This window comes from Pimephales promelas, chromosome 10 (assembly GCF_988280905.1).
Source record: "Pimephales promelas chromosome 10, fPimPro1.hap1.1, whole genome shotgun sequence".
Classification (NCBI taxonomy): domain Eukaryota; kingdom Metazoa; phylum Chordata; class Actinopteri; order Cypriniformes; family Leuciscidae; genus Pimephales; species Pimephales promelas.
Window position 1 is genome coordinate 27,923,237 of NC_142778.1, and position 19,606 is coordinate 27,942,842.

General features: G+C 36.5%; 1 protein-coding gene across 1 annotated transcript; it reads right to left on the reverse strand.

Moving 5' to 3' along the window:
• Nucleotides 1-496: 496 nt before the first annotated feature.
• On the reverse strand, nucleotides 497-19,452 carry swap70b (switching B cell complex subunit SWAP70b). The gene is made up of 12 exons (XM_039693042.2): nucleotides 19,267-19,452; nucleotides 18,573-18,713; nucleotides 12,295-12,468; nucleotides 11,156-11,383; nucleotides 9,443-9,589; nucleotides 9,176-9,284; nucleotides 7,900-8,081; nucleotides 5,590-5,697; nucleotides 4,786-4,952; nucleotides 2,422-2,620; nucleotides 1,848-1,944; nucleotides 497-1,364 (listed from the first exon to the last, which is right to left on the reverse strand). Exons 1-12 carry the CDS (start codon nucleotides 19,423-19,425, stop codon nucleotides 1,246-1,248), a joined length of 1,830 nt encoding a protein of 609 aa, XP_039548976.2. The 5' UTR covers nucleotides 19,426-19,452; the 3' UTR covers nucleotides 497-1,245.
• Nucleotides 19,453-19,606: the final 154 nt, after the last annotated feature.

Below are 19,606 nucleotides of genomic sequence, written 5' to 3' on the forward strand. Positions count from 1 at the left end.
TGTTTTCTTCACTGGAATTCCTACACAATTGCGTTCTAAAACAACATTCGGAGGCAGTTTACAATTCTAAGATGATGTACTGAAGTCTATCAAGCATCATTATAGCGCCACCCTCAGGCTGAATATCGCAAGGACGTTGGAGTGCTACCAAACGTGTGTGTCTGGTGTGTTCAGGGATTAGAATATAAAAGCATGATATAACAAAATATAGTTAGATAAAACAACAGGTGTATCATACACTAGCCCTAAGCCCCAGAATATGCACTACATTTATGGCCAGAAGCCACTGCTGAAACAGATGATATAGGCCAACTCGTGACATTCAGACATTCAGACCTTCACATCCAATCTACAAGCAGGGAAGTAAATACAGTAATCTAGCGACCCCTTGTGGACGGTTACTATTAAAACCTTTCACCTTTCATGCACTGAACAAAATGACTCTGGTAACAAGGCAGTAGGTTCTAAAACACAGAAAATAAATAATTTACAACTATTAAATAATGCCCTTTTTATTGAATGATAAACAATACAGTCTCAGGACTTAAATCTGGGCATTAGTTTGAGGCAAACACATTAGTTTGGTACGGTATTGTAACTGACTGAATAATCCCAAAAACACAGATAAATTGTGGCATTGAGTTTAGTTAATTATTAGTTAATACCGCAATCATGTCTCCTTGAATGAGAATGGGTACAACTGCTAGGTGAACTGTACTTGCAAAAGTATTATGTATGTTATAAATTATCAGAATGTTTTAGACCATTTTACATGATAGCTGACAGACATTTTTAATAAAGAAAATGTAAAACTAAATTAGAGATATAAGTGCACTTTGTAAAAAGTTACTTGGTCAGTAAGGTTTTTCACTTCATTGTTTTTTTTTTTTTTTTACATTTATAAAAATAAAAAATGGTTTAAAACTCATGAATTACGGGGAAGAAACATCTGCCATTACTTCGGTGGAAATGCAAGATGTAGAACATCATACAAAAATGTATAAAATCACTTCAAAGCAGAGGGCCAAATGACACTGGAATGTTACAGTATAGATTGCAATGGTGAGACACGATTCTTTCAGATGAAGCCAGGCTAAACTTAACCCTATGTAAAGTCAAGTGGCCTACAGATTTAGTGTGGTCAGAGACTAACCCCACAGAGGCAGCATACATACTTCACTAGTGACTTTATCTACAGTAACGGTGTATTAACAGCACAGCATTACAAACAAAACTTTAAGGGCACTACTGTGGTGTAGCAGGCCTGTTTTTCTTAACCTGCCAGTCCTTTTCTCTCAGACTCAGTTCTGCCTCTGTGAATGCTGCAGGTCCCCAGTTTGTGATTTTCTGAGGGTGCTTAGGACCTGAACAAAAAAAGATATATAAACGTCTTAATTCAGCAAATACTAATCTAAATTTAGTCACAAATTAGATTAATATGAGCATAAACGGTCAACTGCATTTTTTATGGCACTAGATGATCAGTAAATAATAATAATAATTAATTGTTAATATTATTTTCCAAATGGGGTTATTGAATGGGGTTATCCTCAACAATAAAATTCTAATTAAAAATGTATAAAAAATAAACGGTTATTACTGGTATTTATTATTATTAATAAAGACATTAATTACATCGATAATAATTGCAAATTTATTGGTGTAATAAGTAATAATAATAATAATATAAATGTTATAAATCAAAAAAATATGGTCCATCGCAGACAGTATATTACATAATTGGTGTGAATCGATGTGCAGCATAAAAAGTTCTAGTCATATTTGAAAAGATCAGGTGCTGGAAAATAAATGTTAAATAGAAGTACTTAAATTAAAAACTAGGTCACCTGGCTGAATGAGCCGTATGAGTCCCTCATGGTGGGTCACCTTGTCTTTCCAGCTCTTTGTATTATTAGCAGCATCTGCTAGTTTCTTCATCACCTCCTGCTCAGACAAAACATACAAACCCATCATGAGTTGTGTCTGGCTGTGCACCAAGGTATATTTGTGATCTTATTGTGAGATCTTCAAATCACTTGCTTTTAAATGTGTCACGATGTTGCTACAAATTAAAAGGCTGGGCCCAAGCTTTGGATTGCTCTCCCATATCATGTGAGGTCTGCTCCTTCATTGGACATTTTTAAATCTACTCTGAAAACACATTTTTATTCTGTAGTCCTTGTTGTTTTTTATAGTGCAGTCCTGCTATGCACTATGTACAGCACTTTGGATCAATATTGTGTTAAAAGTGCTTTATAAAATAAAGGTTGTTGTTGTGATGAGAAGTAGCAATATAAAAGAGTGGTTACATTGCACCAATTCAGCCATTAGATGGCAATCTACACAGGAAAATCTTTGAAAGCGAGAACGATCGCAACTCGAGTATAATTAGCCTGCGGCTCTATTATTCTAGTGTCCTACCTCATATTGCTCCAGAGCCCCCAGTCTGTCCGCCTCGAGCTGCTGCAGCTGCTGCATGGCAGACTCCAAAGCGCTTTCCTTTGCCAGCCGTTCTCGTTCCAGCTCCTGCTTCTCTGCTTGTGTCTGAGAAATGGTCTGCTGTTGATACAGGTGTATCTGTTCCAGCTCTGCACGCTTGGATACCTCCTCTTCCAACAGCCTGCAGCAGACATAGATACACATGATCACATTTTAAAAAAACATTTCATTTTCAAATGCTATTTGTAGCTTTTTAGATCTTAATTAGACAACCAGAAGGCAAACTGAAAAGTGGCGGGAGGAAGTGGTAAATCCTTGTCGCAAGCTCTTGCGTTACTGCTGTGCCAAAAAAAGTATACATTCTAAACATTTGTCATACTGTATTAGTGAAATAATACTACTCAAATACACTCTTATACTTGTACTGGCAGTGCTGGGGTTACACATTATCAGTTACGTAATCAGAATATGCATTACTTTTAATTTAACAAATCTGAGTTGCTTTGTCAAAATTTGAGTTACTGTCTTCCCGTTTATTGACTGACAACTCTCCAGTCCCCAATATTGTTGTGAGAAATCGAGAGTAAGTGCAGAGGCGTTGTTACTGAAAGTTCTGAGCATGCACTTTCTCATCTGACTTGCACAAAAACAGATTCAGTATTCCTTGAAATTAATACAAATAGTGAAATGCAAACTCAGAATACCTACAATAATTAAATGTTAAATGACACAAATATAAAAATCTGCTTTTACTGCTGATCTTCGATGATCCAATTCAACCATAAGCAAAAATTACTTTAGATAAACACATTTAAACACACATAAATCATGTTTTTATTGTTGAAGTAAGAGTGTTGTTGTGCTATGTCGCAATTTGACTGTTTGTACTACACCCTGAACGTATGTACTCTTTTTGTGTGTAGCAAAAGGGTAGACACGCTCTAAGACATACTATCGTGTCATTAAATTGTGTCTTTTGGACAGACTGATCTCATGAAATGGCGTATGTATGACACGCCAATTTGTATTTCCATTTTTGGCGTACTATCAACACGCATAATTGCTTTTCAGCATGCTTATGAACGCCGTTGACTCAACGTTATTACTATACATATAAATATATGACCTACCCCACCCCCGTCCCTAAACCTACCCGTCACTAATAGCATTTATGAGTGTTCCCCTACCATCCTTGGAAAAAAATATATGGCTCTCCAGATGTAGATCTACATTTTGTTTCGTTTCGCTCTGACATTTGACGGAGTGTACATACACGCGGAATCACTCGGACATTAATGGCGTAGATATACACGCATACACGCTGATAGCTCAAAATGCGTATAGATAACACGCCACTTGACTTGAATGTGGCGTGTATGTTTACGCAAAAGTCATGATGTCATGTTGCTTTTGGAAGGCGTTCTGTTGCATAGTTACACACATCTTGTCACATACCTGGCCTGTAAATCATCTGGTCACAGTTAAATTCCTCCACATTTAATTTCATTTAATTTTCTACAGTATTGGAGAGAAAAGAAGTGCCATATTGTTCTGCCAGTTGTGGAGAACTCTCCTCATGTGTTTGCTTTACAATTAAAATTTTAGCCAAATGGATCTTTAGAAAAGTCCACATTGATGTTGCAGATGAATATAACACAGCTAACGTTAAATAACAAACCTGTACAGTTACAGATGTGAAGTAAATACATTTAAAAAGCATTTTTACTGTATATAAACTCATGTGACCTAAAATAGACTGTATAAAGCAAGCATGTACACATTGAATTGCATATATTTTAAACCGAATGGCCTTTGCGAGCCAAGATGTGTGGCCATATAAATGAGGGGAATTCACACACGGTTAATAGTGCAGATTGTGTCAGTTTGGGTAAGTGATGAGCTTGCGATGGGTCAGCACAAACACAGGAAGAGAGATGGCTTTCGTGGGGTGAGACTGGGAACAGGAACTGCAGACTTGAACAGACATCATGTGTTTGTGACGCTACTGCAACTTCCCACCTTACAAGGAAATGGACACCCCTTTGTAGCCAACCACATGACCTTCATGCCTCAACTGTGTGTCTATGGTATAATAATATGTTTCTTCGGAACTACTGAGCAGATCAAACCACAGCTTATTCTAATAAATAGGCTAGGAAGACACAGATTCTCTTTACTTAAGGATAGTTACAAAGTATTATGTTGAAAATCTTAGTCTCCTATCAACTATTTTTGAATAGGCTAATTAATGGTATGTTATTTTGGATGTACTGTATTTCTTCAACTATATTGCTGAAATAGAGCACCAAAATGGTCAGAAACGGCCCTGACTTTATACATATTTACCTGGCCTGTAGTTTTCGGACAGTTTCCTCATCCTGTCTGGCCTGTCTTTCGTCCTCTAGTGCCTCTTCTAAGCGGTGGTACATGCTCTCCAGCTCACGTACGCGCTGCAGATACTGCTCTAACTCACTGGACTTTTGAGCCACCTGTTCCTCCATTTCTTGCCGCACCTAAAACACACAAAATAATTGTAAAAATCCCATAAGACACTATTTAAATAACGTTTTAATTCTTGAAACAACACTGGACCCCACTGACTTTCATTGGACAAAAACTTTTTTTCAAAATTTCCACTTTTGTCTTCCACTTCCACAGAAGAAAGTAAAGTCATTCAGGGGTGCGTTTCCCGAAAGCATCGTTCGCCAACTATGGTCGCAAGTTCCGTCGTTACCAATAGAGTTCGATGGAAATTGCGACCAACTTGCGACTATAGTTGGCGAACGATGCTTTCGGGAAACGCACCCCAGGTTTGAAAACACATGATGATCATCAAATGATGACAAACTTCATTTTTAGATGAACTCTCCCTTTAAAAAATTCCATAAGATCTAATTTATCAGTTCAGAGAGAATGAGACTGATTATTTCTTTATTTTTATGTGTGTGTAACTGTGTGCACATTTTGTGCTTCCACATTTCCAGTTATAATAGTAGAAAGCAGAACATATGCTGCAGCGTACTTCCTGTAATAATCAAACGAGGCTCCGTGGAGCTGAAGTAATGAACGCTATTGGTCAAATTAACATCTCTAGGTGCATGACTTCAAAACCATAGAAGAATCAATCAGGTAAACAGAGAAAAAAAGTACCATTTTTTCTTTCTCCATTTCCACCCGGTAGAGATCCTGCAGCTCGTTCTGGATCTGCAGACGTCTGTGTTCCTCTTCTGTTGCATTGGCTGCAGCCTCCTCCAGTTTCTGTGCAACGGAAACACTTCATTTGTAAATACAACAGATACACGTGCTGAACTGGATATTTAGAGTTGGCTATTAAAAGGAGGAAACAATCAACTTCTCTTCATTGGATCATAATACCACTACCCAGAATGCAAGTGGTCAGAGATAGGCAGTACCATCTGGATTAGGGCCAGTGCAAACTTAAGCACAGCAGGATCTAACCAAACCAAACACAAATAAACCACAGAACCACTAAAACTGACACATCCACACCTATAACTCTTGAGCACAATGTTGTAAAAGCCAGAATACTTTTTTTTTTTTCTAGTTAAATATAAACAGCAACAATATCCTCCATTTACACAGCTGACCACAGTCTCTCCCCTCAATCACTGTCTATATGGTTGTGCTCAGATGGCAGGTCAGTGTGAGATCCCAGGTGGCCGTGCTGAGTGACAGGGCAGGTATTGTTCAGGGTTTGGAACGGCCCTCTCTAGCTCTCTCCCCAGGCCCCTATTGTCCTGCCATGTATAAGAGGACAGGGGGAGAGGCGCTGACACATCAATGCTGGACTGTTCTCCATTCAGACAACAGTTCAGACACAACTGGACTAGACAATGAGAACTTGTCATCACTGTAAATTAAATGATTGTTTCCACTTAACACTGCATTTACTGTGCCACTGGTTTTCTATCAGAGAATATGCGAGTATTGCGTCTAATATACTGTAATCAGCTGTTAGTTTTTTCTTCTGCTGAACACAAAAGAAAGAATTTTGAAGAATGTTGGTGATTATTACAGTTGATGGACCCAATTAAGTTCCATCATTTTTTTCTCATACTATGGAAGTCAATGGGAATTATCAACTGTTAGGTAACACATATTATTCACATCATCTCCTTTGGTGTTCTGCAGAAGAAGAAAAATGAATACAAGTTTGGAACAACTTGAGGGTGAGTAAATGTTGACAGAATTTTCATTTTTATACATTAAATGCTTAAACTGAAAGCATGCAGGTTAATTAATACATACATAAAACACTGTTTACATTTTAATTTCTCTGTGTTTATAGACTAAGTAAACCAATAATTAATATAGAATAATTTCTATTTAAACATAATTTAAATTTTCTATTTACAAAACATGTTTAAACAGTTTAAAATACTTTTTAATACTTGTGTTTTTCATATATATATATATATTTATATATATATATATATATATAATGATGAAAAAACTTTTGTCAAGTAAATGTTTGAATGTTTTTAAATAGTTTATAGTGGTTTGTGTGTATACAGTAGCTAGTCAAGTCTAAATTATTGATTTATTTTTGTATGCCAAAAGATTAATTTAGTATTGCTTAAAGTCTATAAACAAATTTCTATACTGCACATTACTCAACATTTAAAATGCTCACCAATGAAATCTCAGTCTTGGTTGATTAGTCGGTGTGTTAAATCTGTTCAGGGTCATGCTTATCTTATAGATTTTAATCCACTTGCTGACGATAAAACTCACTGCGGATAAGTCTGGCTAAACCCTTATTTAACAATATTAAATCACTCAACCAGAAAAGATAATTAGGATAACGAGAAATGGGATGAAAGAAGGTTCTCACACATACATACTAAACTCACTTCTTTGCTCAATCCACATTTCTCTATAGGGTGTGAAACCACACACTCTAAAGCTAATCTGATTTCAGCTTTCAGTACAGTCTGTTTAGGATTAAACAACTTCTGCTGCAAGTTTCTGTAGAGGGCCTGAATAGGGAAGGTGGTACTTGAAATCAAAGAAAAGGGATTCAGTGACATCAAAATTCATGAATAGCAGAGAGAGAGAGATTACAAAGAACCACCGTGGGTTCCTGGGGAAACATTTCGTCATGAATGGTCAGTCGCTAAAGACAAAGTTCCTGTTTCACTCATAGTTCACTCATTTCAATTGAACAGTTTTGTTCGCAATCCCTACAACACTTTATCTTTTCATTTTAAATGCAAAATGTTTTTGCCATTCCATGCATGACTAAATACAGGTTTTTCAAGTCTCATAGTTGTACTAAAATTTTCCAGAGATGGTGATATTTTGCAAGGATTGTAATAAAAATAGAAATTAAATTTAAAATGTTGAAGGAACAAAACATGCAATTTCCAGTAAAAGGTCTGAGAGACATTTGTTTGTGAGTTGTAAGCTCAGCAACTGTTGATGTAGAACATTACAGACCTTCCTCATGGCCTCCAGCTCTCTCTGTTTGTTCTCATTGGCCGTCTGCAGCTCTCTCATCCTCAGCTCAAGTTCTTCCTGCTCAGCCTGTTGTTTCTGTCGTAACTCTCGCCGCTTCTGCCGTGCCTCGTGGTGTGGAGCCGGACGTCCGACCTTCAGGAGTGTGATACAAGTCTGAATGGCTGAGTGGGCATAAATGACAGAAATGATTCAATATCTCAATATTAACTAGATAACTCTCACAAAAATGTGATATACTAACCTGACAATGGTGAATAACAATAAAGGATAATGAAACAATATAAACAGTATGCACTCCAGTACACTTTTCTCAGACCTACTCATTCTTTATTAGAGTATTTACCACATTTTAGAACATTAGTAAAGTATTCAAAACTACAGTACCACTACACTACCGCAAGGATTAATAACATTTCTCAAAAGTCAAAAAAAAAAAAAAAATGTCCTGTTACAAAAGATTTTGGTATCAAATAAATGTTGTTCTTTTAAACTTTCTATTCTAAGAATCGTGAAATTTTCACAAAACTATTAAGCAGCATAACTGTTTAAAGCACCAATTTGAGCATCAAATCATCCTAACTGACACAACTATAATTTTAAGGCTGGGCAACGATTAATTGCATCCAAAAAAAAAAGTTTGTTTCCTTAATATTTGTGTGCGTAGTGTGTAACTATTTTGTATATATAAATACACACACATGCATGTATATATTTAAGAAAAATGTGTTCTTAATATATCAAATATTTATGTTTATACATAATATTAATTATGTATAAATATATATAAAGTATATACATGCAAATATTTCTTAAATATAGACATGCATGTGTGTGTAATTATGTATACAAAATAGTTATACACACTACGCACACAAATATTACATAAACACAAACTTTTATTGTGGATACGATTAATCGCGATTAATCGTTGCCCAGCCCTGCTGCATTAATTGCGTCTGAAAACAGCGGCAAGTATGACGAGAATGACGAGAAGCTGTAAGGAAAGGGTGTGTGGAAAGCCCTTATATGGAGATGGTCTGGTTGTGTTTTATCTAAACCACTGACTACCCTCGGACACACTGTTGCTCATTTAGAGTACTCCAAATTCAATAACATCAGAACGATTTTAAGAACAGATTAATGTGTGTACGAACGTGTTGTTCTCCTGTGTGCACAAATACGAAATAATCCACGCAATTATTAGTGAATGTGACCCAATATGACCAAACTTTTGATTGGATATTTCATATCTCACCTTGAATCCACTCTTGTTTTTTCTTCTTATCGGAGGCGCTGATTTCAAAGCTTTTGTCAGAGCACTTAACGTAGAAAAGGCATTTTTTGCCCTCCTTATCGGGTAAGGACTGCAGAGGAATGCATGAGGTCATCACAAGAAGAGGAAAAGGAAATGCGTCCATGAGAATGATGCCACCATAACAATTGCAGACAGATTTCACTTATAGTAAAACCCAAGCTGAGATCACAACGTTTACAATAAATCATTGCAGAAAAGCGTTCTTGCCTCAACACAACAGTTTCCATCTAGTAGTATGTCTCCTTTCTTCTCTGTAAGATCTTCACTGGCATAGTATGAAATTACACTGGGCTTCAACAGGAACCACCGCTCGGTCCAGTTCTTCCTTTTGTGGCCCTTTTTCATCATGTAACCCTGTAACAGGTAAAGGGAATAGGTCACATTGCAGTTGGTGGAGCCAACAGCTGGAAACAACAGTGAGTCCTGCTCCTCAAATTATCTATGAGTCACTCTGCATCACTGCTGCAAGTGCTAAATGGACCAAAAAGTCTGGATAGCCATGCTGACTCACATGCTCTATTTTTTTCTAAGGCGTCTTTTACACTGAATGCACATTTCAAGCCATGAAAGTATCACGTCCTGTTTAAGAATCAGTTTCCTATGACTTAGTTAATCTCTACCTTTCCTGACTGTGTCTGCACAGCTGGCCTTGGCACCAATCTTTCTCTCATTCACAGTCAAAGCAGAAAACAACATTGATGCAAGTGTGCTTTGTTCACACTGCCCTCAGATCTACAAAACATTCAGACATCAAAACACAGGCAACTGATTTAATGGCTGTTAGCCAGACGCCAATATACTAAAGGCCATTTTTAACAGTCAGGCTACACTCTGTTAAGACATTAACATTCCAGGTATGACTTACATTCTTAACCATTAGGAAATTAAATTGTAACAGGTTTGGCAACAGCCACCACAGTGAAACAATGATTATAACAAACCAGATTTTCCATGTTTATTCAAAATGACTTCATGAGATGAACTGTACATTTTTGCATAGCAAATTAATTAACTGTTAATAGTTTACCTTCTAAGCAAAATTTTGACTATACTTAATAAAAAAAATGGATATACACTATCATTCAAACTGATGCAGTAAATTGATCAAAAGTGACAGTAAAGACACAAGATTTTTTTTTAAAAAACAAAAATGAATAAATAGAAATAACAATCCTGGAAAAATATATATCATGGTTTCCAAAAAAAAAATATATATATATATATATTAAGCAACGCAACGGTTTTCAACAATAATAACAAATAGAACTGTTTATTGAACACTAAATCAGCATATTAGAATGATTTCCAAAGGATTGTGACACTGAAGACTATGTAATGGCTGCTGCAATTGCCTATCACAGGAATAAATTACAATTTTAAATAGAAAACAGTTGTTTTAAATTGTAATAAAATGTCACAATATTACTGTTTTTAATGTGTCCATCAAACATTCAGAGGGTATGAGCACAACTGTCTATATAATAATTAAATATAATAATTAAATTATTTTGGGTCCAAAATTAACACCTGCCAAATAAGACGAAAATTGAATGGTAACTTTATTAGGAAAGATGGGATTATATATCAAATTATAAATATCTAATATATGATCGAATGACAACGTGATGCAAAACAAAGTAGAGAAACTTGTCTCCAAACTACTTTTACTTCAGTGAAAATTGTATTTAAAATGTTTTAAATTTTTCAGCTCATAACATTTTTGTCAAAAATATGAAAGGGAAAAATCAGCCAAATAATACCATTTTCATAGCCTGATAGCCAATTAGAAATATTTATGGCCAGCAGATTTTCTCAATACTAAGGCCAACGGAAATTATGGCAAAAGGTACATTTTGGACCCTGTATGTATGTGTAATCTGTATAGAGTTTGCATTATACTGGAGCCATACTCCTTCTTACCTGTTTGAGCACATCCAGAATAAGTTCCTGGAACACTTCATTAATGCCCATGGAGAGGGTCTGGCGGTCCATGCCCTTACTGAAGTGACCCATACCCACCAACTCGATCATCTCCCACACGATCAGACACTGGTGCTTGCTGCTCAGCTGGAGCTTGTACTCTTCAAATTTTTCTTCGATCCAGCTGCCACCCATGGTATCCGTTAGCTTACGAAGGAAGTACTCTATCTGAGAACAAACACATAATTATATCCATACTTGTTTTAATAATTAACGGAAAGGGATAAGGTAAGGAAACGGAAAGGTATTTTTGTGAGCCTAAAACAAATGCACATTTCTTAGTAAGATGATAGTTTTTCGTGTGCAACATAGCTATTCTGCTGCACTAATTATGAATTTGAGTTTTTGAGTTTTCTTTGGCACATTAAGTAATTGTATTTGTACAACTAAGAAAGGTATAATGATATTGATATAGTTCCCTCTCTATTAAAATATCACAGATTTCACACTGATGTAAAATTTCCTTCTTACAGACTGATCACAACCATAACAAGAATGAGAGAACCTAACAGAAGTTTATAAAACAGAAAAGTATATTTTATTTTATTTATTCATTTTTCCATTAAAATATCATGGGTGATTAAAAATACACTATTAATCATGAAATGAGGTTGGAAAAAGGTTGTTCTCTTTCCAGGGTTCCCAAAAACATACAGGAATATTGAGGAATCATGTCAGGATTAAAAAGTCAGGAAAATGGATAAAATATTTGAATTGTTAAAATTGTTGAATACAAATTGTTGTTAAACACTAAAATATTTTGTCAGAACCCAACTGCTCTTTGTGTGAAATTAAATAATTATTTATAAAAATCTTTCTCTAGTGATCGACTCAAAAAGTCATGAAAATAATTTGTCAAAAGGTGTGGAAACCCTGTTTTCAGACAATCATATGTCCATTTTCAGTATGCAGATCTCCGCATCTACATTTCCTAAATAGAAATCTCATGGACATTTAGTAGCACCCGTATATCGCATGTAAGTTTACATCATTTTGCAAGTGATTTTACCAAGCTGTCTGGTTCTTTCTTGTAACATTTTGTTTCAGAACTTAGCAAAAAATATAGTTATCATTCTCACCTCCTCAGCGACCATGACCAACGGATATTTATCCTCAGACAGGAAGTTGAAAATGCACCAAATCTTAAATGCATCATCATCTGAGATAAGAAGGTGGTTTCTGTTTAGGTTTTTTCTGGCACACAGTGTCCAACACAACATGTTAAAATCCATTCGGTCAAAGTTGTCCTGGACCTGCAGGGGGAAAAAAGTCATCATGAGACCTTGTGGTACTGAAAATGAAAAAATAATAATAATGGGCAGAATAAAGTGTTAGATGGGTTCAACTCTAAGCAGATTTGTTATACAGTTCAGATGAACAAAATGTCCTGAATCTGGTTTACAAGTGCAAAGAAGGCCTGAAACCTATTCAAAGCACACACAACACTGCAAATAAGACATGTTTTCCCCTCAGTACTTAACTAGAGTTCCCATGGATACTTTTGGAGAATTCTGGGCACAGTTTGCAACCAGTGCCCATCTGAATAGTGAATCTGAAACATTCTGTTTGAAAAACTCCAAAACATTTTAGCAAAGCAAGCTTTGGGGCCGTTAACACGGCAGCGTTTTCAACTAAAAACCATACGCGTTTCGGCCATTCATTTACATGACGACAGCATTTTGGCGGCCTGAAAACACAAACTTTTGAAAATGTGTTACAAAGTGCAAGTTTTTGAAAACAATGGTGTTATAGAGTGGTGCAAGTATGATGTCAGAACCCTTCATTCTAATTCGCCGGTGGTTCCTTCATATCTAAATAAAGACAAATGCTCTCAATAACAAATGCGGAACAGTCAGTTCATAGTGTAAAACCCAGTTCTAGTCCAGGACAACTGGAAGCTGTAAGAGACTGGAAAATGCTGGCTGATTTTTATCAACGGCTTATTTTTCTACCTGAGATTGCCACCACTAACCTACGACCAGATATTGTTTTGCAGTCTTGATCAGCACACATTGTTCAACTGATAGAGTTTACAGTGCCATGGGAGGATGCGGTAGATGAGGCATATGAGAGGAAGAAACTTCGGTATGCTCATCTGGCCACTGAAGCAGGACAGCGAGGATGGAGATTCCAGGTTTATCCAGTGGAAGTGGGTTGTCGAGGTTTTGTGGCACACTCTACAACCCGGTTCCTCAGAGGCGTCGGATTCAGTGGCCAAGAGTTGCGTCGCACAGTAAAGAACTTATCTGAAGCAACAGAGAGGAACAGCAACTGGCTGTGGTTGAGACGGAAATATTCTAGCTTGCTGTGTACAGGCCGCCACGCTACGGGTTTGTAGAATTCTTGAACAACTCATAGAGTCTGTTGGTTTATTTGTATAGTTTCATTACATTTATTACATTCCTGTGTATATTGCGTGAATGAGGGATGGTGTTTGGGCAGATAATGTGTTTTGCGGTAGGTAGTATGCCATATGGAACCGTTGCCACTAAACCTACTTTAACGAAGAGGGTGGGGCTCGACAGCCTTAGTCAAATGGGTTGGCGTGTATGGTTGGGTTGCAGAGAGATTGTGGGATTGTGGTTAGGTCACATGTGAACTACGAGGATGGATGTAAAGGTCAGTAAGCTGGGCTGAGTTGAGTGAAGGACGGAGGGGGACGCCAGAGTTACTGTCAAGCCCTCTTAAGGTGTCGTGGGCTAGTCAACGAAACACTGAGGATGGAAGGTGCCCACTTGAAGGCCATAGAAATGTCCCCTACTCGGCTCAATCCAGACGGTTGTGGTGCTGGTCCACTGAGGAGACCACACAATAGTTGCAGCCGTCGTGTGTGCTAACGCACCAAGTACACTGCAGCCGTTAACGCCGGACAGAAGGAGATTCACATCACCATATGAAAGAAGCGTAAATGGGTGGAGAAGCATAGTTTACTGTAAAGCTACGTCTTAGTTGGTGCTTATCTTGGCGAAAGCCGAGTACAAATCAGCATGAAGTTTTAACATCTACTCTCGTGTAATGGAAATTATGTGTTAATGACCTCAAGGCTAAACGTTTGGGAAAAAAAACTCCATTTGCACCAAAATGCAGCAGCTAGAGTTCCTACTAGAAGCAGGAAGTATGACCACATTAGCCAAGTTGTGTCAGCACGGCACCCTACAACACATCTCATTCATTTTAACATCTAGCTAATTACTTACAAAGCACTAAATGGTTTAGCTCAGTACTTGAGCAAGCTCTTAACACATTATAGTCCTTTCTATATAACGTCTATTGTGATCTCAAAATTGTGGCAAGTTGATACCCAGAATATGATCAACTGCAGGTGGTGGATCCTTTTTGCTATTTAGCACCCAAACTCTGCAATAGTCTTCCTATCCTTGTTCAGGAAGCAGAAACACTCTGTCGGTGTAAATCTAAACTAAAAACACATCTCTTTACCATGGCTTACACATAACACATGATACATTGTATTATTCAAAGGCTGCATAAATTAGGTGCTTCAAAATGCATGTTTTCGCAATGTGTGTGTAATTTATGCTGTAGAACACAATGACAAAATATGGTCAAGTTATGTTTACAACACAGGTTTATTTTACACAAAAAACATTATAAGACACCAGAAAAAAACCTTGAAGGAACCAGAGGTGAATTAGATGTCCAGGTTCTGATGTCAAACCTGCACTATTGTCTCTGTGACATGTAAACTACGAAAACATCAAAAGTCATGTCATAAACTGACAAACTTAATGAAACAAAAGTAGTAACGCCTTTAAATGATAGGGCACAATTCAATTTATAAAGCACTAAATGTGTATTGAACACAAGTCTGACAAAAGCTAATGAAAGCTAGTCTACTCTGGATTATTACAGTCATTATTCAATACAAACCTACAACATATTAATAAAACCTATATACATTATTGACAAAGAATAAGAAAAGATAAAATACAAATAATTGAAAAGAAATAACCTGGGGTGCGTATTCCAAAACCATGATTAGCCAACTTTGGTAGCAGGTTTCGTTGAACTCTATTGGTAACTATGTAACTTGAGTTGGCTTTGGAAAACCCCAGATCAGCAGCACAATAACAACTCAACAAATATCTACAAAATTTTAACAGTGGTTGTTCGCAAATGTTTTTATGTTTGTTTTTTTTTAAATATTGTGTGTAAATTGATTATCTTTTTAGCTTCAAAGGAAGAAAATATATTCAGCTGAATGGAATTTAAAAAATGCAAATGTTTCCAACAAAAGAGAGACCAGACAACTCCCATTAAACACTGTGATCCACTGTAAACTCAAGCGCCGTCTCAGTTGCTGTGGTGTAATTCTGTTTGTTTTGAAATGGCAGCTCTTCTTTACTAATATATGTGCCAGATTTGATCCCTCGCTTCCACGCACACCTCCCATCGCGCCCCTGGTTTCTCCGGGAACCTTACAATAGGGGCCTTGTAGAGACCTGAGAGGCCAGTGGAGCCTCTGTTCTTCTCCAGATGAAGCTGTTCATTTGTATTCAGTGGAGCTTGGGCTCCATCACATTCATAAATAGACTTTATCACGCCTGTGAATAACTGCTTTATGGTTTCTCTGACTGTATAAAGTGTTTGGGATGAGCAAGATGCTGAAAACTAGCCAATGCAATCAGTGAATATTTCTAACTATAGACGAATTGCATGTATTTGACCTGTAATAAGGGTACAAACTGAATTTTGTGAGCTGGAAGTTCACAAAACAGTGTCAACTAACTTCAACAACTATGGACATCAATATAACAAAGAAGTAAGGAATAAAAACCAATTGCACGTACATGATTTCATAGCTACTGGAATGGACATACAGTATTAATTTTACTTCAAAGTATTTTATTATGTGAGGTGAAAGACAGAGTAATATAAAATAGATTAAACTAGCACATGTAGAGAATCAATTGCCATGGGACAATGGTCAATTATACACTTTAGTGGATCTCCAAAGCTACATTTCATTTTCAAAAAAAAAACAAACATTACGATGTAAAGTATATTTAAATGGCTGTGGTCTATTTGTTGTTCCGCTTAATATTTTTTCTGAATAACAAATTTCAAAAGCATTTATTTGTAACAATCTTTTTAAAATCATTATTGCTGAAAAAAGTATTACTTTTTTATTAATATTACTAAATCCCAAACTTTTGAAAGGTAGCATATGTTTCCTGTCAGTTGGTTTTTGTGTATCATCTACCGCGGTTTTTGAGTATCATCTAACCATCATCTCAAGTAAAACATAGTTGAGAAACAAACATATTTTGAACTCTACACATATTGTGGCCACAGCATGTTATACAGGAACACAACCACACTACGTATTAGACGAAGTGGGTCACACAGCACTAGCCCATTTTGATATAACGTCAATCTATTTTGGTCTTGTGTTGGTTTGCGCTCTTTTGTTCCTCATTTGACATCATAACATTTCACAGACAATGCATTTCTGGAATCAAAAGAGCTGAAAGGCTATGAAAGATGTGGGGCATAATTTACCCCAAACAAAATCACACGATCATACATAGTCTTGCAAATAGACTTAAGATGTGTGACTAAGCTGTTTGTGTACTGACAGAAGGCCATGACTGTGAGTGTAGTATGTGAATGTATGAGTGTAAAACTGTGTGAAGCACTGTAACTTGTTTTCTCCCACTGACCACAAGTTAAATGACTTGGATGAAAATCAAAATGGAATGCAAGGAAAGGGGAAAGGCGGGTCTCTTTGCAGCAGGGTGGAGTGAGTGTTTGGTCAGTCATACAACTATACAATTAGAGGCAGAAGTGTGACCAGAGAAAGCTGACAATATGTGGCTAGTGATGTAAATGCCCCAAAGTTTGTTTAACATGAGACCTCAGGTCAACATAAATAGGCAAAGGGTATAATTTGCCTTTCCGCCGTAGGAATTTTAGGCATTAAAATTCAATGTGGCTTATATGATATCTTTTTTCAACAACAAATCTTGCCTAAAGAGCAGAATTAAACTGCTTTGTGGTGCATTGAGAAATCTGTTCCCTCCCTCTGTTTCCCTTTTGCATAAGAAAATGAGAAATTACAAAGTAATTCTTCCATGATACTTTCAACATCATTTCTCTTGCAAAATGAAACACAATTCTCATGCCTTTTATTACTGTATCTAACATTTACTCTAAATAGTTCTAAATGCAATTGTTTTAGTCAAATTGAGGTAAGTGTTCCATGAAGAGGACACATTTTCACATAAAAAATGAACAAAAGAATTACAGAATTTATGATAACGAAAACCGCACGCCGTTTGTAATAAGAATGGCCCTCAAAAGGATTATTTGTCAGTACAGGCAACATATATTTTATGTTGGAATTCTCTGCCCTCTGAGATTAGGAATGCAGAATCCCTGAAAGGAGTAGTTCACTTTTAAAAAAACTTTTGCTGATAATTTACTCACCCCCATGTCATCCAAGATGTCCACGTCTTTCTTTCTTCAGTCGAAAAGAAATTAAGTTTTTTGATGAGAACATTCCAGGATTTTCTCCATATAATGGACTTCATTGGGAACCAAATGGTACAAGGTCCAAATGAGAGTTTCAGTGCAGCTTCAAAGGGCTTTAAACGACACCAGACGATGAATAAGGGTCTTATCTAGGACCCTCGAGTCATGACTCGAAAAAAGATTTGTTCATTTTGATGAATGAGTTCGAACAGGAGAGTCATGAACAGAGCAAGAGAACAGAGCAAGGCTAGCATTTGTGCTTATAAAACTTATAAAACTTTTTTTATTTATTTATTTCTTAAATGACTGATCGTTTTGCTAGATAAGACCCTTATTCAACGTCTGATGTCGTTTAAAGCCCTTTGAAGCTGCAATGAAACTCTCATTTGGACCTTGAACCGTTTGGTTCCCATTGAAGTCCATTATATGGAGAAAATCCTGGAATGTTTTCATCAAAAACCTTAATTTTCTTTTCGACTGAATTCAGCATCAGCAAAGTTTTTTTTAAAGTGAACTACTCCTTTAACGGTTTTAAAACTTAGTTTTTTGGGGTGGCTTTTATGTGATTCGTGTGATTACTTTGTTATTATATTAGCTTTTTGTTTTTATTGCTTGTTTAGTTTTTATTGCCTGGACTGTTATGTGTATCTGTTTAATTTCATTATTTTTATGTAAAGTGCTTTGAGATGCTACTTTTTAAAGGCACTATATCAAATAAAGTTTATTATCATTATTTATCTAGAGAAAAACTAAGATCTAAAATGTCCAAAATGTGGGAAATCCAGACATTTTTGTCAAGATCATTTTTTCCACTCAGTGATGGCCCACAATCCTTAAATCTCTGGAAAATGAAAGAAGTGCTCACCTTGTCCAGAATGAATCTGTTCAGGTAGGGCATGTATCCCTGATTGGAAACAGGACCTTCATCATCATCTCTAAAGTGTTCCTCCAGAGCTACAGGATCATGAGGGATCTTCATCACTGTGCAGAGGTTATGGGAAAGCACCTGCAAGGCAACACTGAGATTAACACCACAACATCCAATAAAAATTCAATAATGGAAATGTATATTCAATAATAATTATCTAAATCAGTGCTCAGACACTTATGAAGAAGGACTAGTGTTTTTTTTTTTTTTTTTTTTTAGACGTCATTGTGTATTTTTGGGAGAACATTTTCATGTGTTGGAAAGAATGTTGATATAATTACTTAATTAATTTGAAAATATTTTAAATATTGGATAAAGTTTTAGAGGCCTGTAATAAAGTCAACGTTTTGGAAGCGATTAGAAAATAACTCAGTCTTTAAATAGTCAGGCTGCATTTGTATCTATTGCCGTCATCTGTAACGCACTGCAATTAAGTCAGACCTCAGAAACAGAAGTTTTGAAACAAACTAGGGTTTGAAATTCTAAAGACAACGTCACATGAAACATTGTTACATTTAATTCGCGCGTCCTTAAACACTAAGAATTTCCCGCACTGAGCTATTGAAACAAGTTACAGTCCAGTGCCCAAACTTAAAGAAACAAGACAGTTAATGCAAAGGCAAAAACAAACCTTTAACTGTGACTTGGACACTTTCCCACTTTTATCCACATCCAGCGCTGTGAAAGCATGCCATATTGCCTTGAGAAGTTCGTCCCTTAGTCCCATTTTCAGAGGTAGTGTTTCCCGACTACTGTCTGCTGTCGCTCTTGATGTGAACTGTTTTCTCATGAGGTTTGACAATAGAGCGGTCACATGACCTTAGGACTGGAACCACACAACTCGTAGTTAGAGCACCACTCAGCGATGAGCGCGTGCTGCTGAAAGACTTGTCAGGAATTTATGACATCAATCAGTAGGTACGGTGATAATTAACAATGTTTTTTGGTTTTTTTTTTACATAATACGTTTC

Coding starts and splice junctions, on each gene's coding strand:
- swap70b (XM_039693042.2), bottom strand. CDS start 19,425: ATGAGAAAACAGTTCACATCAAGAGCGACAGCAGACAGTAGTCGGGAA. Junction 8,082..9,175: donor AAAACAAGAGTGGATTCAAG/GTGAGATATGAA, acceptor ATGCCCACTCAG/CCATTCAGACTTGTATCACA. Junction 2,621..4,785: donor GTCCGAAAACTACAGGCCAG/GTAAATATGTAT, acceptor TGTCTGCTGCAG/GCTGTTGGAAGAGGAGGTAT.